Source organism: Acomys russatus, chromosome 32, assembly GCF_903995435.1.
Source record: "Acomys russatus chromosome 32, mAcoRus1.1, whole genome shotgun sequence".
Taxonomy (NCBI): Eukaryota; Metazoa; Chordata; class Mammalia; order Rodentia; family Muridae; genus Acomys; species Acomys russatus.
The window spans coordinates 3,818,843-3,836,042 of NC_067168.1; the positions used below are offsets into that span (position 1 = coordinate 3,818,843).

General features: G+C 48.6%; 1 protein-coding gene across 1 annotated transcript in view; it reads left to right on the forward strand.

Moving 5' to 3' along the window:
• The window catches only part of Myo5c (myosin VC), a 68,152-nt gene that overhangs the window by 48,994 nt on the left and 1,958 nt on the right, over positions 1-17,200 (forward strand). Inside the window, exons 29-40 of the mRNA XM_051140830.1 lie at positions 695-875; positions 2,563-2,656; positions 3,086-3,149; positions 3,344-3,497; positions 5,857-5,944; positions 7,535-7,633; positions 9,476-9,630; positions 10,677-10,766; positions 11,531-11,681; positions 12,906-13,188; positions 16,020-16,194; positions 16,589-16,669. Of these exons, the coding sequence (XP_050996787.1) occupies positions 695-875; positions 2,563-2,656; positions 3,086-3,149; positions 3,344-3,497; positions 5,857-5,944; positions 7,535-7,633; positions 9,476-9,630; positions 10,677-10,766; positions 11,531-11,681; positions 12,906-13,188; positions 16,020-16,194; positions 16,589-16,669 (1,615 nt within the window). The remainder of the gene's footprint in view (positions 1-694; positions 876-2,562; positions 2,657-3,085; positions 3,150-3,343; positions 3,498-5,856; positions 5,945-7,534; positions 7,634-9,475; positions 9,631-10,676; positions 10,767-11,530; positions 11,682-12,905; positions 13,189-16,019; positions 16,195-16,588; positions 16,670-17,200) is intronic.

A 17,200-nucleotide genomic window follows, 5' to 3' on the forward strand; every position in this document is an offset into this window, starting at 1 on the left:
AGCTTCTGCATTTCTTTAAGTTCATAAATTTTGCTGTTTTATAGAAGCTTTAAGTCCACAGCAAAACTGAGTTGAAAAAAGATTTCTCACTGGGTACAGTGGTATATGCATTTAATCCTGGCCCATGTGCAGCCTCCCCACTGCCACTAGCTCTCCTCATTAAGGCCCCATCGTGTATACTCAGTGAATCCTCACAAGTACCTGGGGACCCATAACCACATTTGTATCACACAGAACAGAGCTTTCCAACTATTAACTGTAAGCCCGATGCAGTAGCACACACCTGTAATCCCATCACTCTGGGAGGCAGAGGCAGGAGGATCGCTGTGAGTTCGAGGCCAGCCTGGTCTACAAAGTGAGTCCAGGACAGCCAAAGCTACACAGAGAAACCCTGTCTCAAAAAACCAAAACCAAAAGCAAAACTCCCCAAAACAAAACAACCACTAGCTGCAAAAACTGAATTAAAAATGAAATTTGCCATTAACTGCACGCTAATCCCACACACTTCCGTAAGAGCGGTCAGGGTCTGTGGCCAACAGTTCTTAATCCCCTCCCTGTCCTCTGTGAATGCATTGTCAGCTTTAGGTCCAGAGGGCAAAACCGTGGCTTTCTCGGCTGCTGCACCGTGGCTTTTCTGTGGTCACCCCAACGACACAGAGCCCAGGGGCTCATTCCTCTACCCTCTCTTTAACAGTGTCCTGGAGAGCCATTTCCAGTCTCAAAGGGATTGCTACGAAAAAGAGATTGAAGCTCTGAATTTCAAAGTCGTGCACCTGAGCCAAGAGATCAACCACCTGCAGAAACTGTTCAGGGAAGAGACGGACATCAACGAAAGCATCCGCCATGAAGTCACCAGGCTGACATCGGAAAACATGGTACGTGCTTGCCACGGTCTGCTTGGAGCCGGTGTGTGTCCCAGAACCACTATTCACAGACAGAGCAAAGCTCAGTTCTTCGCAGCAGAACAACTCATTTTTTAACTAGTTCTTCTCTGGTAAATAACAAGGTCAGGCGATAAATCTATACAAAGTCCCCAGGCTGGAAACCACTCAGCTTTGGGAGTGTTTATTACCATGTGATGGGTTCAAACTCTGTGAATGTGCCTAAGCTTATATGTTTAATTCTAGCCTCAGACTCCTACAAAGAAACCAAAAACAGACCAAGGCAAAGTGTGGCTCTTGAGAAGGGCACATCTTCATGTCAGTCCATCTGTTCATCCCTCAAATAGCCCCTGAATCTTCCCCTTCTTACTGTGCTTAGCTGGTCCTTTTTTCTCATTTATATCTGCTAAATGCTTTTGCAATAGACACACACACACACACACACACACGCTATATATGTACATATACACACAATGATTTCAGGATCTGCACACACACATACACACACTTTCAAGGTGCACACATACACATGCTTTCTTATCCATGATACCTGCACTCACCATCGCACATCTTTGTGAGTCGATAGGCCTTCTCAAAGCCCACTAGCCATCCTTCCACACATCCTTCATTGTCTCTACAACCACCCCACTCGGTCACATGCCCCTCAGCACCCTGTGGCAACACCGGTGCTCCCCTGCCTCTGGATCACACTCCTCAAGGCTCCTTTTTCCACCTCGCTAGCTGCCGCCGCCTCTTTGCTCCTTCTCCAGGGACACTCAGGGTGACATCCCCAGGGAGCACACAGGGGCAGGACCTGTGGCCCCAGTTAAGGGCCTTCATAGGCTTGTGTGATGCTGGGATAAACTTTGGTTTTGGTTGTTTTGGGGGGGGGGGTTTGTTTGTTTGTTTTTTGTTTTTTGGGGGGTTTTTTTTTTTGGTTTTTTCAAGACAGGGTTTCTCTGTGTAGCCTTGGCCATCCTGGGCTCACTTTGTAGACCAGGCTGGCCTCGAACTCACAGCGATCCGCCTGCCTCTGCCTCCCGAGTGCTGGGATTAAAGGCGTGCGCCACCACGCCCAGCTCATGATGCTGGGATAAACTTTGATGAGGAACTACAGTGAGGTATTCTTTGTTTGGGCTTCAGAGGCCTGGGTGTTTGTATAAACTTAGAGGACAGAAAACCTCTTCCTACCTGCCCGGGTGTGGCGGGGTTGGACGGTCGAAAAGATAACACAACAAAGGAGAAAGGCTGACGGAAGAGTCCCGGACAATTCCAGCTGCAGACTGACCTAAGATAGTGTGTCCTCTCTTCCAGGTGAGATGGCATTGCTAGGCACTGGTGCGGCTCAGCACAGGGCACCCTTCCCTTCCCACAATGCACCTCTTTCCCTCCCAGGATAGCCATAGGAGAACTGCTCTCTCTGAGTATGCTAGAATTTCTTGAGGCATAGGCCTTTGAGGTGAAGGGGGAGGGGGACTGTAATGTCAATGAATCTTCGGCCCCAGAGGGCCTCGTCCACAACGGGGTATTCCACAAGTTGGACAAGGGGATCGCTGACTGTCCGACTTGGAGAGCATCAAAATCCATACTTGAGCGCTGACTATTCCAACCGTTCTCTCTCTCTCTCTCTCTCTCTCTCTCTCTCTCTCTCTCTCTCTCTCTCTCTCTCTCTCCTCTGAAGATGATCCCAGACTTTAAGCAGCAGATTTCGGAGCTGGAGAGGCAGAAGCAGGATCTTGAGTCCCGCCTGAAGGAGCAGGCCGAGAAGACACAGGGTAACTGCCATCCCCCTGCTCCTGCTCTTAACAGACTCCAGCAAGTAGGGAGTTGGTGGAAAGCCTCGACATTGGGGGCATGAAGCTGTGTTTTCTGGGGCCCGGCAGGTAACGCAGGGTAAGAGGTGAGCTGGGTGGAGGACAAGAACGGGTGGGTTATTGAAGGGACCGCTTCCTTCAAGATCCACTGGTGTCCGGCACGGGGGGCGGGGGGCGGAATGTAGCCTGTGATGCCACTATTACTATTTTTAAAGCAAATCCAGATGTTCATCTACAATGCACAAGAAGCTAATCCTTGTTTAGACCAAACCAAACCTACTCTCCGACTAGACATGGGTTGGAACCCTAGATCTGTGGAAAATAGTGGCAACCCCAAATTAGAACTCGGTGACTCGGCTAGCCGCGGCACTGACAGGTTTCTCTTGACAGGAAAACTGGAGGAGCCGCTCAGCCACCTAAATCGAGTCCGAGAAGAGGAAGGAATGCAGGGCAAGTAAGTGTTGTTGCTGGGAACTGGCCAGCGTTTCTCCCATCTCTGCAGTCATCAGCACCAGGGTGGTCACGCCAGGGTGGTCACGCCAGGGTGGTCACACCAGGGTGGTCATGCCAGGGTGGTCACACCAGGGTGGTCATGCCAGGGTGGTCACACTGACACCCACAGCGTGCCCCACCTTGTCCCTTCCCCAGGGCTGCGGAAGCACAGAGTGAAATGCACAGGCTGGTGAGTCAGATCCAAGAACTGCAGGCAGCCAGCAGGTTCCCCAGGAAGCACACAGACGCTGAAGGGGAAGCAGGAGGCACTCCCCAACAAGAGGCACCCCGGCTGTCCTCGGAAAACAGGGTGAGGAGTAGGAATGACTGGCTGCCTGTGTGGCGTGATGATGGGGAAGCTCGCCACCTACAGAGTGACACCGGCAGCTGGAACAGACCTTCCCTAAGAGTGCTCTGCATCCTTACCTCAAAGGCAGGGGCTTGTGAGGTGATAAGACTCAGTGGTGGAGTTCTTGCCATACCCAACACTGCACAGCCAGGGCTTGGTGATGATTGCTCAGGAGGTGGGGACAGGAGAATCAGAAGTTAAAAGCCATCACTGGAGGGAGTCTGAGAGCAGCCTGCTATACACGAGACCCTGGCATAAGGAGATGGGGAAAAATAACAGGTAGTCACTTTCAGAAGAACCGAAACACTCTATGCCCATTGTAAGACATGTCTCTGGGGCCCTGGAACTCTCCTAGTGTTTAAGCCAAACTCAGCATGGATGGGGCCACCTCTTCACGCAGAAGGGAAGGGAAAGCCACGCCCAAACCTCAGGATGGTCTCTCTGGTGCCCAGTTCTGACATCCAAAGAGCCCATGTCCCATTTTTTATTTTGCTTTGTTTTGCAGGAGGGTGTTGGGGTTTTGTGTGTGTGGTTTTTCTTTTGTTTTGTTTTGGGTTTTTTTTGAGACAGGGTTTCTCTGTGCAGCCCTGGCTGTCCTGGACTCACTTTGTAGACCAGACTGGCCTCGAACTCACATGATCCACTTGCCTCTGCCTCCCTGAGTGCTGGGATTACAGGGGTGCACCACTGTGCTCAGCTTTGTGCTCTTATTTTTAAAGTCTGCGTTTGGGTATTAATATATAATCAAAGAATATATATCAAGTTATACTGTAACCATAGAGTAGGACGTTATAAAAAGATATTAATCATGGAAAATGTTGTTATGTGGAAGTATCAGAAATAAAATACTACATCTTGTGTCATTTTCTTGGCAGAATAGGCAAACCCACAGCCACAGTAAATTAGTGACTACAGAAATAGCTAGAGAGTGACAGCTAAAGGCTACAGTGTTCTTAAAGTTTTGTTTGGTTTTGGTTTTTTGAGGCAGGGTTTCTCTGTGTAGCCTTGGTTGGTCTGGACTCACTTTGTAGACCAGGCTGGCCTCGAACTCACAGAGATCCGCCTGCCTCTGCCTCCCAGAGTGCTAGGATTAAAGGTGTGTGCCACCACGCCTGGCACGTTCTTCAATTTTTAAAAATTATATTTGTACGTGTCTTATTTAAGGTTTCTATTGATGTGATAAAGCAACATGACCAAAGGCAGCTTGGGGAGGAAAAGGTTTATTTCAGCTTACAGCTCCACGTGACAGTCCGTCATGGAGGGCATCAGGGCAGGAGCTCGAGCCCGAAACTGAAGTAGAGGCCATAGAGGAAATTTGCTTACTAGCTTTTTGCTGGTGGTTTGTTCAGCGTGGTTTTTTAAAAATTATCATCCAGGACCATCTGCCCAGGGGTGGTACCACCCATAATGGGGTGAGCCCTCCCACATCAATCATTAATCAAGAAAATTCCCCCACAGTCCAATCTGGTGATGACATTTTCTAAATTGGGGTTCTCTCTTCCCATATGACTTTAGCTGTGTGTGTGTGTGTGTCTATGTGCGAGTATGTGTGAGTGTGTGTGTCTGTGTGTGCATGTGTGCGAGTGTGTGTGAATGTGTGTATCTGTGTGTGTGTGTATGTGTGCGAGTATGTGTGAGTGTGTGTATGTGTGTGGGTGTGTGTGAGTGTGTGTGTCTATGTGTGTGAGTGTGTGTGTCTGTGTGTGTATGTGTGAGTGTGTGTCTGTGTGTGAGTGTGTGTGAGCGTGTGTGTCTATGTGTGTATGTGTATGAGTGTGTGTGTGTGTGTGTGTATGTGTGAGTGTGTGTCTGTGTGTGTATGTGTGTGAGTGTGTGTGAGCGTGTGTGTCTATGTGTGTATGTGTGTGAGTGTGTGTCTGTGTGTATATGTATGTGAGTGTGTGTCTGTGTGTGTCTATGTGTGTATGTGTGTGAGTGTGTGTGTGTCTGTGTGTATATGTGTGAGTGTGTGTCTGTGTGTGTATGTATGTGAGTGTGTGTCTGTGTGTGAGTGTGTGTGTGAGTATGTGTGAGTGAGTGTGTATGTGTGTGAGATGTGGGTACTGGGTGTTGATATCAGAGAATCAGGCTTGGAGGCAAAGCCCCTTGACCTTCTGAGGAAGCCCTGATGTAGTGCTCTTTACTGGGTGCATTGGAAATCTGGAACTGGATAATACAGAGAGCAGTTGCTGTGCAAATCGTGTCGTGTATGAGCGAATTTTAATGGTATGTGAATTAACAGCTCCATTAAGCCATTAACAAAACCAAAGCCAAAGAAAATGCTTCAAATAAAAGTCCTTGCTTCTTTGGGTTTCTGTAGGATCTCGAAGAAGAGTTAGACATGAAGGACAGAATGATTAAAAAGCTACAGGACCAAGTCAAGACTCTGACCAAGACCATTGAAAAAGGTAGGAATGGGTACACCCACGTTCTGTTGAGCTTTTAGGTAAGGTGCTGTGTTCAGAAGTGTGTGGCCACTGCCTTGTCGAAAGTGTACAAAGCCCAGAGGAGTGGTGCTCAACTGGTCGGGTTAGGACCTAGGGATGCGCTAAAGAGCCTTCGAGGCATAAAAGCTCGCCACATCAGATACTGAGTGCACTTGTGTCATTTCAAGAGACGCCCTAAAGCAAAGACATTATCCCTTTCTCTGTTGGTTCCACATTTTCAAACTGAGACTGTAAAGGAACAACTAGGTAATCGTTTTGAGGACCACCTCTCATACCCACATCAGCCTCTCAGTTTCTATTAGCAGGGAGAAACAGAGAGGAAGTAGACACGTGACGTCCTGACCTCAGCTGAATGGCATGTATAGCCTGTCCCCATGAGGCCAAAGGAAGGACACACAACACACACACACACACACACACACACACACCTTTCTCCCTTTCTGCTTTTGAGTCCATGTCTGTGCCAGTCTCCTCTTCTCGTCTCATGTTCGTCACACATTTGTTCTTTACTTTTCCTCTTTGTCCCATCCTTGCTCGCACAGGCTGTACCTGAAACCATATCTTTCTTTTTCCGTGCTCACTCCTTTGAGGCCTCCTTTATTCTTATTATTATGCTTTTATCTAAAATTTGAACGAGAGGCAGACACAGTTGCTGACCTGGAAACTCTTCAGCTGAACTGAGGCTCTTTCCTCTTCAGTAATAGGTGTTAGGTGCCAGTCTGCCCCGTGGGAACAGGGGCGAGGTCTGGATGTCTTATCCCTTATGGGGATAAGTGTTGGAATTGGTGGGTGGATGGATGCATGGATAGATAGTGGATGGATAGATGGTACATGGATAGATGATTAATAGATGGCGGGTGGGTGGATGGGAGATAGATGGAGAATAGACGATGGAAAGATGAACAAAAAATAAGTAGATGAGCAAACTGACGAGCTGCATTCTCTGTATAAAGTCCACCAAAGCTCATATCTAACCTTCACTCCTCTTCCTGGGCCCCAGAGTCACTTTGTCCCTTTGGCTGCTTCTTTCACCTCCACACATTTAAGCCAGAACTCTTTTCTGCCTGTATCCATTAGCCATCATTGGGGTAACACAGTACCCCAAACTTAGCAGCCTAACATTCATACCACCAAGTTTGTGGTGGTTTATCGCAGGAGCCATAGGAGGTTGGCAGCCCCATCCCACCACTGCGGTCAAGACCCTGTGACTCAAATTTGTTCCCTGAGTCTTGCTCCCATCCCTGTAGGTAACACCAGGGCAGTACCTTGGGTTTCTTTCTCTGCCCGCCGTGTTGGTGACTCACCAGACACTCATTAGAATTCATTCAAGAGCATCTGAGCCTTCTCACAGTGGCCATACTCACAGGCAGAGGTCACTGTATGGAGAATCTGAATAAAGCATCCCACAGCTCTCACACAGCGGCAAGGCACAGCAGCCCATGAGCCAGGACGGACTCAGACAGTGTCTCCACCGTGAGACCGGGGAGTGTGGTTACGTAGCTTGTGTGCGTAGCTTTGTTTACATAGCTTACCGTTTGCCTCTGTCTGCAGCCAACAATGTGAACCCATCCTCAGGACCCAAGGAGTACCTTGGAATGCTGGGATACAAGAAAGAAGATGAGGCCAAGCTCATTCGAAACCTCATTCTCGGTAGTCAAGCCCAAATCTCCGGGCTGTGCTTTCTCTTTGAGAACCCGAATATCACACAGTTCAGGCCAGGGGCCATTCTTCCTTTTCTCTCTCCCTTCATGGCTTCTTCCTTAGCTTGAAGCTTCCCAGCTTCAGCGCTAACTGACTTGGGTGATTCCTGGCTGAGGGAGAAGGGCTTCGCACTGTAAACCACACCACAGCAGCACATCGCTTGCTTCTGCCTACACTGGAAACCAGTGTCAGCTCCAGTGTTCTACAGACACTGCCAGTGTCCTTTGGGGGGACCAAAATGGTCCCCAGCTGAGAACCACTGTCCAACCTTCTCGTGGGTCTAATTGTACGGTCAGGATGGAAGATGCCCTGGTCCTGGGCATCATTGAGCACGCCTGTAATCCCAGCACTCAGGGGCAAAGGCAGGTGGATCTCTGAGTTTGAGGCCATCCTGGTCTATGGAGAGAATTCCAGGATGGCCAGGACCACACAGAGATACTGTATCTCAACCCCCACCCCAAAAGAGCATCAGCCTATTGGTTACTTTTCAATCACTATTAACAAAATGACTGATGGAAACAACTAAAAGGAAGATTTATTTTGGCATGGTGGGCCGGCCCAGTTCCTGGTGCTAAGAGTGGGTGGTGAAATCTGTCTTACATCACAGCAGCTCGAGACAGAGACAGCAACAGGGACCAGGGTCCTTCTTTGAAGGCCCACCCTAATGATGTAATTTCACCAGGTATCCATCTCCCAAAATAGCGCTACTAGTTGGAAAACAAGCATTCGGAGCATAGGTTTATGAGACATTCCAGATCTAAGGCCTACACTGCCCTCCCCACCTGGACACAGAAGGCCCTGTCTCTGTGGTGTCTTAGGTCAGCCACAGGAAGGCGCTGCTGTCGTTTCCTATGCTTCCCTGCGCGGTTTCCCTCTTCATCCACCTTCTTTCTCTCCAAGGCCTCGCTCTTTAAAAGACTGATTTATTTAGCTGGTGTGTATGAGTGTCTACCTGCATGTATATATGTGTGTGACTATGCACCATGTGGATTCTCAGTGTTCGTGGAGACTGTGAAAGGGTGCCAGATGCCTTGGACCTGGAGCTACAAATGATCGTGAGCCACCATGGGTGCTGGGAACAGAACCGGGTCCTCTGCAAGAGCAGCCAGTGCTCTTAACCTCTGAGCATCTCTCCAGTCCCCCTCTGACATCTCCTATCCCGAGGCTACTTGTCCCCTCTGCAGTACTGTAGGCCTCTAGTGTCTCTACTTAAGGCAGCTTCCTGGGACTTGAGATTGCTCTCATCCTTATCAAAGAGATTGAGGTGAGGTATCTGAGGCTTGGGTTCCTTTCTTATATTGGGGATCCAATGTCTAGAGCCTTCACTCCAGGGGAAATTACAACTTGTTTCTCCTGTCTGGCCTCTTAAAAGTGGAAGCACTGGGCTGGAGAGATGGCTCAGAGGTTAAGAGGACTAAGTTCCAATTCCCAGCAACCACATGGTGGCTCACAACCATGTATAATGTGGTCTGACGCCCTCTTCTAGCCTGCAGGTGTACATGCAGGCAGAGCACTATATATAATAATAAAAACATCTTTTTCATTTAAAAAAAAAAGTGGAAGCACTTTACAAAGAGATGTGAGGGGAGCCTGTGGCCCTCATGTACTTTTGCCAAGTAAGAACCCAGATTGGCTTTCTCAACAAGAAGACACACCTGTGCTCGCAGGCTCCACCCAGGTCACATCCCACCCCACCCCCACTGCAGCCTCCCACCCCACGCCCCCTCCCACCAGCAGCCACCGGAGGAGGGCTAACCAGCAGCTGAGAGCTGTGTTTCTTTCTGCGTGCAGACCTGAAGCCCCGAGGCGTGGTCGTGAACATGATCCCCGGACTGCCAGCTCACATCCTGTTCATGTGCGTGCGATATGCTGACTCCCTGAACGATGCCAGCATGCTCAAATCGCTCATGAACAGTGCCATCAGCGGCATCAAGCACGTGGTTAAGGTAGGGGCCCTAGGCGTGGTACCTGCTTTGGAAAACAGTTCTGGGAAATCACTGACACCCAGTCTTTGTTCGCCCTTGGCCCTTCTTCCCTGAAGAAGCCAAGCTCCTAAGGAAAGGCAGGTGGGTGAGGCTCTGCCAGTGGCCCTCAAAGACTTATGGAGCGGGTACAGCTGGAAGTCACCCCCCTCCCCTTCCCATCCCGTCATGTGTGAGGGATATGTGCTCCATCAGTGTAGCGGTAAGGGGGATGGGAAACTGGAAAACTGTTCATCTCTTCCATTGACAAGTATGTCACTCTCCTTCCTAAAACATTAATATTGGGGCTGGAGAGAGAGCTCAGCGGTTAAGAGCTCTGGATGTTCTTACAGAGGTTCTGGGTTTGATTCCCAGAACCCACACAGAAGCTCATAACCATCTATAACTCCAGTTTCAGGGGATCCAATGCTCCCTTTTTTTTTTTTTTTTTTTTTTTTTTTTTACCTCCACGGACACTGTGCACACATGGTGCATAGACACATATGAAAATAAAACACCCATATATGTAATTAATGTTTTAATCAAAATGTTTTTATCACTGTTCTTCCTGGTCCAGAAAAAAAAAAAGAACCATGTGCCTCTTAGGTTGGTAACTTTGTAAGGTTAAAATACTGTCGCTGAGATACCTCCCACCCCACCCCAGCCCCACTCCCAATACACAGTGTGTTGAAGAAGATGGAGACCCTGCATATAGTCCTCACTTCCCCCATCCCGACTCATCCAGGTTGGAGGGTGGCTCTGCTCCACACAGTTACTTGGGACCCCAGATTCTAGTCAGCCTGCCGAATGCCCCTCCCTGTCTGTCACATCAGGGTGACTGGGTAGTTACCACGTGCTCCAGCTGCACAGAAGTCAGCAGCTAAGCTTAGTCTGGCGTTTGCTGGCACAGGGTTTCACTGTGTAGCCCAGACTGGCCTCAGACTTGGAGATCTACCAGCCTCTGCCTCCCGAGTGCTGGGAAGAAAGGTGTGTGTCACCGTGCCCACCGATACTGTCTTCTCTTGTCTAAGGAACACTTTGAAGATTTGGAGATGCTGTCCTTCTGGCTTTCCAACACTTGCCATTTCCTCAACTGCCTGAAGCAGTACAGTGGAGAAGAGGTACGGGTGCACACCGTCCTGCTGGTGGCATCCTGCGGCCGCCTCACAATCCGGCTCGCAGAGGCAGCGCCAGTAACCACGATGCCCACTCCCCAGCCCACGCGGCCTCTGCGCTGGCTAGCTTGCCAATCTGCTTCTGCCTTGCTGTGTGCCTGGCTGTTACCTCACACTGGGGACTCTGGGAAGTGCAGACCTTGGGCTTTAGTGTGAGGCTTTGGTTCACAAGCTGTCAAGTCACCAGATGAGACTGTCCTGTTTCCTCCTGCTGGGGACATTCTGTGGATTTCAGTATTAAGACCCAAGATATAACCTCTGCTTTGTCTTGCGAACTGTTTTCTCTAGAGGACCCTGTTCTCTCATAATCCATAAACAGATGACCTCTGCATCCCAACCTCCTTCCAGGAACTAACATCGTGAAATGTTCTCCTTCAAACTTCACTTGGGGCATTTTTCACTGAACTAGAACAAGTGATTTTTAGGGTATTTTTATTCCATGTGCAGAGGCCAGAGCAGGACGTTGGGGATCTGCTTCTGTAGGTCTCTGCCTCAGGAGCAGTGCTGTAACTGACTGACGTCATGCAGTAAATTGCTATATTATTTTTTGCCACACGAAATAAACTGGAAGAACTCATGTAAAAGTAGACATTAAGTTTTAAGCTACAGAAATTATTCTAGATGCTGATTATGACATCTTTAGTATAGACAGTGTTTCAATTTCCTTCTTGTCCACAGCTCACTCATGTTTATGCTCAAATTGCTTTCAGGAGTTCATGAAGTATAACAGCCCACAGCAGAATAAGAACTGCTTGGACAATTTTGATCTTACAGAATACAGGCAGATTCTGAGTGACGTGGCTATACGGATTTATCATCAGTTCATCATTGTGATGGAAAAGGACCTCCAGCCAATAATAGGTAAGAGAGAAGTGCTGACCGAGAGATACTTAGAGTGACATTGAAGCTGTCTGTCTGTTTTGAGACAGAGCCTCCTGCAACCTCGGCTGGCTTTGAACTTGATATGTAACTATAGCCAAGGCAGGTCTTGTGCTCAGGACTCCTCTGCCTGTATCTCCTGTGTGCAGGGATTACAGGCATGTGCCACAGTGCCTGGTTTCACTTAGTACTGAAAAATCAAACCAAGACTTCATGCATGCTAGGCAAGCATTCTACCACCCGAGCTCCAATCCCAGCCCAAGAGACTTTTTGAAGTAAAAATTTTGTGTAGGTGGTATATGTGATTATAAATAGCATAGCTAGAAAACATAATCACCGTAAATGGTTACCTTTTAACTCTTGCTGTGGGTGACCTATATATAATGACACACCCTTGGCCATTTTCTTTAATTAAGGATGCCTTTTCCCCGAAGAAACCCTGTAGAGAACTTACATAATTCATTTTATGTGTAGTGTTGAGTTCTTGTGGGGTCACACCAAGTATTTCTGAAATCCTCAAATCCTATCCACATTTCTGTATGCTTTGCTCTGCTCTCTGACACTTAAATACCTCAAGCTTTGATGACTCTCAAACCCTGAGCTACTTACTGTTTGCTAGATCTCTTTCCCATGGGGACCCTGTTTTAAGCCTCCAGGAAGTACACCTGCCCTTCTGTAAACTATGGTCCAGGCCCTGGCATACTCTGGTACCCCAATATACTCAGTTCTTTTTTTTTTTTTAATATTAGTACTTTTTTGTTTCTATGCTGAAAGAAACATAAGAATGAGTTTATTTCAGCTTACAGATTAAGGAAACAGCCCACCAAGGTCACAATGGCCACTGGCCAGACCTTGAGGCAGCTGGCCAAATCTCATGCCCAGTGAGGAAGCAGAGAGGATGGTCACATGAACACAGGTGGCTTTTTTTCCTTTTATTTGGTCCAGGACACCAGTGTATGAATGTAGCTCACCAACACTTGGGGTGGGGTTGCCCACCTCATTTACCCAATTCTAGAAAAATCCCTCACAGACAGGCCCAAAAGTGTGTCTCCTAGGTGGTTCCAAATCCCATTGAGCTCGTAACCAAGATTAACCGCTGCACTCTATCACAACTACGCTCACTAACTATGAGAAACAGACACGCGAGGTTAGGGACGCGCGCCCTGGCCGACCACCTGTGTAAGAAGCCTTCCACCCTCCCGGCAGTGCCAGGCATGCTGGAGTATGAGAGTCTGCAGGGCATTTCCGGCCTGAAGCCCACCGGTTTCCGGAAGCGCTCATCCAGCATCGATGACACGGATGCCTACACCATGACGTCAGTCCTGCAGCAGCTGAGCTACTTCTACAGCACCATGTGTCAGAACGGCCTGGACCCCGAGCTCGTGAGGCAGGTGGTCAAGCAGCTGTTCTACCTGATCGGGGCGGTGACACTCAACAGCCTTCTCCTGCGCAAGGACATGTGCTCCTGCAGGAAAGGGATGCAAATCAGGTAAACACCCACAAGCCATGCCCTCCCCACCCTGCATGTCACCCCCAGAGGCCAGCAGGAAGGAGCGCCCCAGGAAGGCCAAGTGCAGGACTCTCCCTGCCTTTCCCGGGATGCATCCAAGCACCCCCCTGAGCCTCCTGAATGTCAGTTTGTTGGTGGCTCCACACCAATGCCTCCATGATCCACTGCCAACTCTAGCCTGAGAGAACAGGATTAGTATCCAAGGTTGTCATATACATACCAGTATCAATCATCTGCTCCTGTCAGTGGCGCACGCCTTTAATCCCAGCACTCGGGAGGCAGAGGCAGGCGGATCGCTGTGAGTTCGAGGCCAGCCTGGTCTACAAAGCTATTCCAGGACAGCCAAGGCTAATACAGAGAAACCTTGTCTTGAAACACCGCCGCCGCCCCCCCCCCCCCCCCGCATGCAAAGAGAGAGAGAGAGAGAGAGAGAGAGAGAGAGAGAGAGAGAGAGAGACTCCAATAAGATGCTGAGAGACTCAAAATAGCTAAGTAGTAGTCCAAGACATCAATTATTTAGTCACAAGCAGGTGAGGACAGGTGCACTGAGGAAACCAAAGAGATGAGTCAACACTCATGACGGGAGGTTGAGAAAAAGGAGCATCCCAAGTATAAGATGAATGAAGACAAAGGAGTGCCCCCTCCCTCGCTTGGTGTGCTATGAGAGCTTGGCGAAGTGACCATGGGTGTGGGCTGTGATCTGAGGGAGGTGACAAAGTTTATCAAGCCAAGAAATACCTGCAAAGAACCCATCGTGCCTTCTTAGCATTCGTGAAATTTGGAGTTAGATTTCTCATAAACCACATGGACAAAATCCCATGGCACCTCACTGCAGGTGTTAGGCACAGAGGGGACCTCAAAAGCACCAGCCTGGGCAGATCTTCTTTCTTCGTTGACAGAGGATTAAAAACCTCTGCCCTTTTCACATCTACTCAGATGGCTGTGAGCCGGAGCAAGCCTCCACTGAAAGACAGGGCAGTGGACTGAGAGACGCTCAGTTGGTAGCGCTTGCTTGGCATACGGCAAGCTCTAGGTCCCGTCCCCAGCACCACACCTTGTGCACACCTGTGATGCTACCCTGGCCTGGCACCTTTCTGTTGTCTAGTTTAATTCTATTGCAGTCACAGGGACTAAGGGGACAGATGGCAGCACGAGCACCCCGGGTGACCTGGCCCCCTTGCTATTACGTCATGTGCTGCTATCCCTTCCTAGTAATTTTCTTTTCTGGAAATCTTTAAATTTATTATAGCCACTCCAGATTTAACTGAGTAATATTTCCATAACATACTTTCTGTTTATTTACTTTTAACATGCCTGCAGCATATTTGAGGTGAGTTTCTTGTAAATATTCCACATGAGTGTGTGTCCTGTTGTTTTGTTTTTAAGACTTTGCTTTAAAATTACCTGTATGGATGATGACATGCTACACAACAGTTGTGGGCCAGTCAGTTATCCTGTATGCCTTCTAATTGACCAACCCTGAGTGTGGAGAGGAAGACTCTTTGAGACTTTAAGAAACTCAGCCTTTGAGAAGAAACTGGATTTTCTGGCCTCCCAAATCTTCCCTCTGCTTTATGGAGGAAAATAAAATTACCTGTATGAGGGACTATGTATATGTCAGTGCAGTACCCAAAGAGGCCAGGAGGGGCCATCAGATGCCTCCAGAGCAGAAGGTTCTCAACCAGTGGATCATGCTCCTTCAAATGACCTTTTCACAGTGGTCACATATAGGACATTTACGTTACAATTCATAACAGTAGCAAAATTACAGTTATGAAATAGCCACAAGATAAATTTCTGGTTGGGGATCACCACAACATGAGGAACTGTATTAAAGGGCCACAGGTTGAGAGTGGGAGTATTAGGTGATTGTGAGTTGCCTACTGTGGGTGCCGGGACCCAAACTTAACTGCTGAGCTGTTTCTCCAGCCCAGGTCATGTTTTCTTTTTTTATTCTACTCTGACCATGTGTGCTTCTTAATTGAAGAATTTAGACTGTTTTAACTTAATATAATTCATTATATGGTTTTTTTTTTTTCCGGAGCTCTGGGCGTGCGCGCTAATTCATTATATGTTTAGCCTTATCTACTGTCCTGGTTTTCCTTCTTGCAACTTATTTTTATTGTTTTTAAATTATGTGTATGTGGGGAGGGGATATGTATGCATGGATGCAGTGTCTACAGATCCCAGAGGCAGAGCCCCTGGAGTTGGAGTTATAGGCAGTTGTGAGGCTCCCAGCATGCTGGGAACTGAGCTGGGGTCCCCTCTGCAACAGCAGACAGCCCTCTAAGCCCTCGCCCTCTCTCCAGACCCTCCCATACTACTTTCTATTTGCCCCTCCTGGTTTTTGTTTCTCTGATTCCCCTTTTCTGCCTATTTGGTGTCACTGGGACATTTTGTTATCTAATTTACTTTTTATGCTTTTTTTGTTTGTTTGGTTTTTGTTGGGTTTTGGTTTTTTGTTTTGTTTTTGTTTTTTTTTTTTTTTTTTTTTTTTTTTTTTTTTGTGGTTGCTCTGGGGATCAAAGTACCCTTACTTATGTTTTCACTGCCCATTTAGAATCAACATCATGTTAAGTGGTGTGTTAAGCATTTCCCCCACCGTACAGAGCTTTTGACACTGTCCTATCATGTCACAGCTGTCTTAAAGATTGTGGTGGTGGTGGTGGTGGTGGTGGTGGCCCGGAACGTTGTCTTCTGGCCCATCCCCTCCTGTTCTCCATGAGCCGGTACAGCAAGCTCCGCCAGGCTCCAGGACGCACCGAGGGGACTTGACACTGGTTCCTGAAGCGTCCTCTGGCTTCTTCCAGGTGCAACATCAGCTTCTTAGAAGAGTGGCTTAAAGATAAGAACTTGCAGAACAGTTTAGCCAAGGAGACTTTGGAGCCCCTCTCCCAGGCAGCCTGGCTGCTCCAGGTCAAGAAGACCACAGACAGCGACGCCAAGGAGATCTCCGAATGCTGCACCTCCCTGTCCGCTGTGCAGGTGAGCTGAGCGGGCTGGACCTACCTTGAAGGGGAGATCCCGAGGTATTCCCTGGCCTAGCGTAGCGGGCTGTGTGGTGCATCTGCCCCTGTATGACTTCTCCTCTTTTTCCTGATAACTCTTTGGTGGATACTGATTGCAGACTTCAAGGTATAAATATGTATATGTGTACTAAAGGCGGGGGTGGGGCTGGGGTGCAGCTGGGAGCATCCCTCACTGCCCTCTGACTGTGTGGTCTGTGCTCCACTCTGTACCCTGTGCTGTTTTCTGGTCTCTTGGCTCCAGACACAAATTGTACTATAAAAGAACCACCCATGCGTCCCAACGGCTCCTAATTGTCCAGAACTGTTGGCTCTTTTTCTTGGTCTGATTCCCTGCTTTGTAATGTTCACAGATCATAAAAATCCTCAATTCATACACACCCATCGATGACTTCGAGAAAAGAGTCACTCCCTCCTTCGTTCGCAAAGTGCAGGTGAGGTCTTTATGTCGGCGTGTTAACCTGACCTCCAACGCACACTGTAAGGAACTGATGTTAGTTAGCATGGTGCTGTCGCCAAGCATGTGAAACACCAGCCCAAAGACAGCGGGTGGATTCTGATTCGTCCTGGTCCTAACGGGAAGGGACTAGAAACACATAAGCCAAGACCTGATCTTCATTCAGATGCCCTTTTCTAAATTTGATTTTAAAGACAGTTTGTTTTGGGGGTGTGCACACTCACGCACCCCACAGTGTGTGTACCTGCATGCCACAATGTGGAATAGAGGTCAGAGGACAGCTTACAGGAGTCAGTTCTCTCTCTCTGCATCTTGTGGGTCCCTGGGATTGAACTCAGGGCGTCAGGCTTGGCAGCAAGTGCCTTTACCCGCTGAGCCACGTCACTCACCAGAACTGGTGCATGGGCAGAGCACAAGGGAAACAGACCTGCAGACCCCAGTTTTCTGTGATCCTTCCCAAAGTTTCTCTCCCCAGTAAATGAGGTGGAACTTGGGGACCCTGGAGACC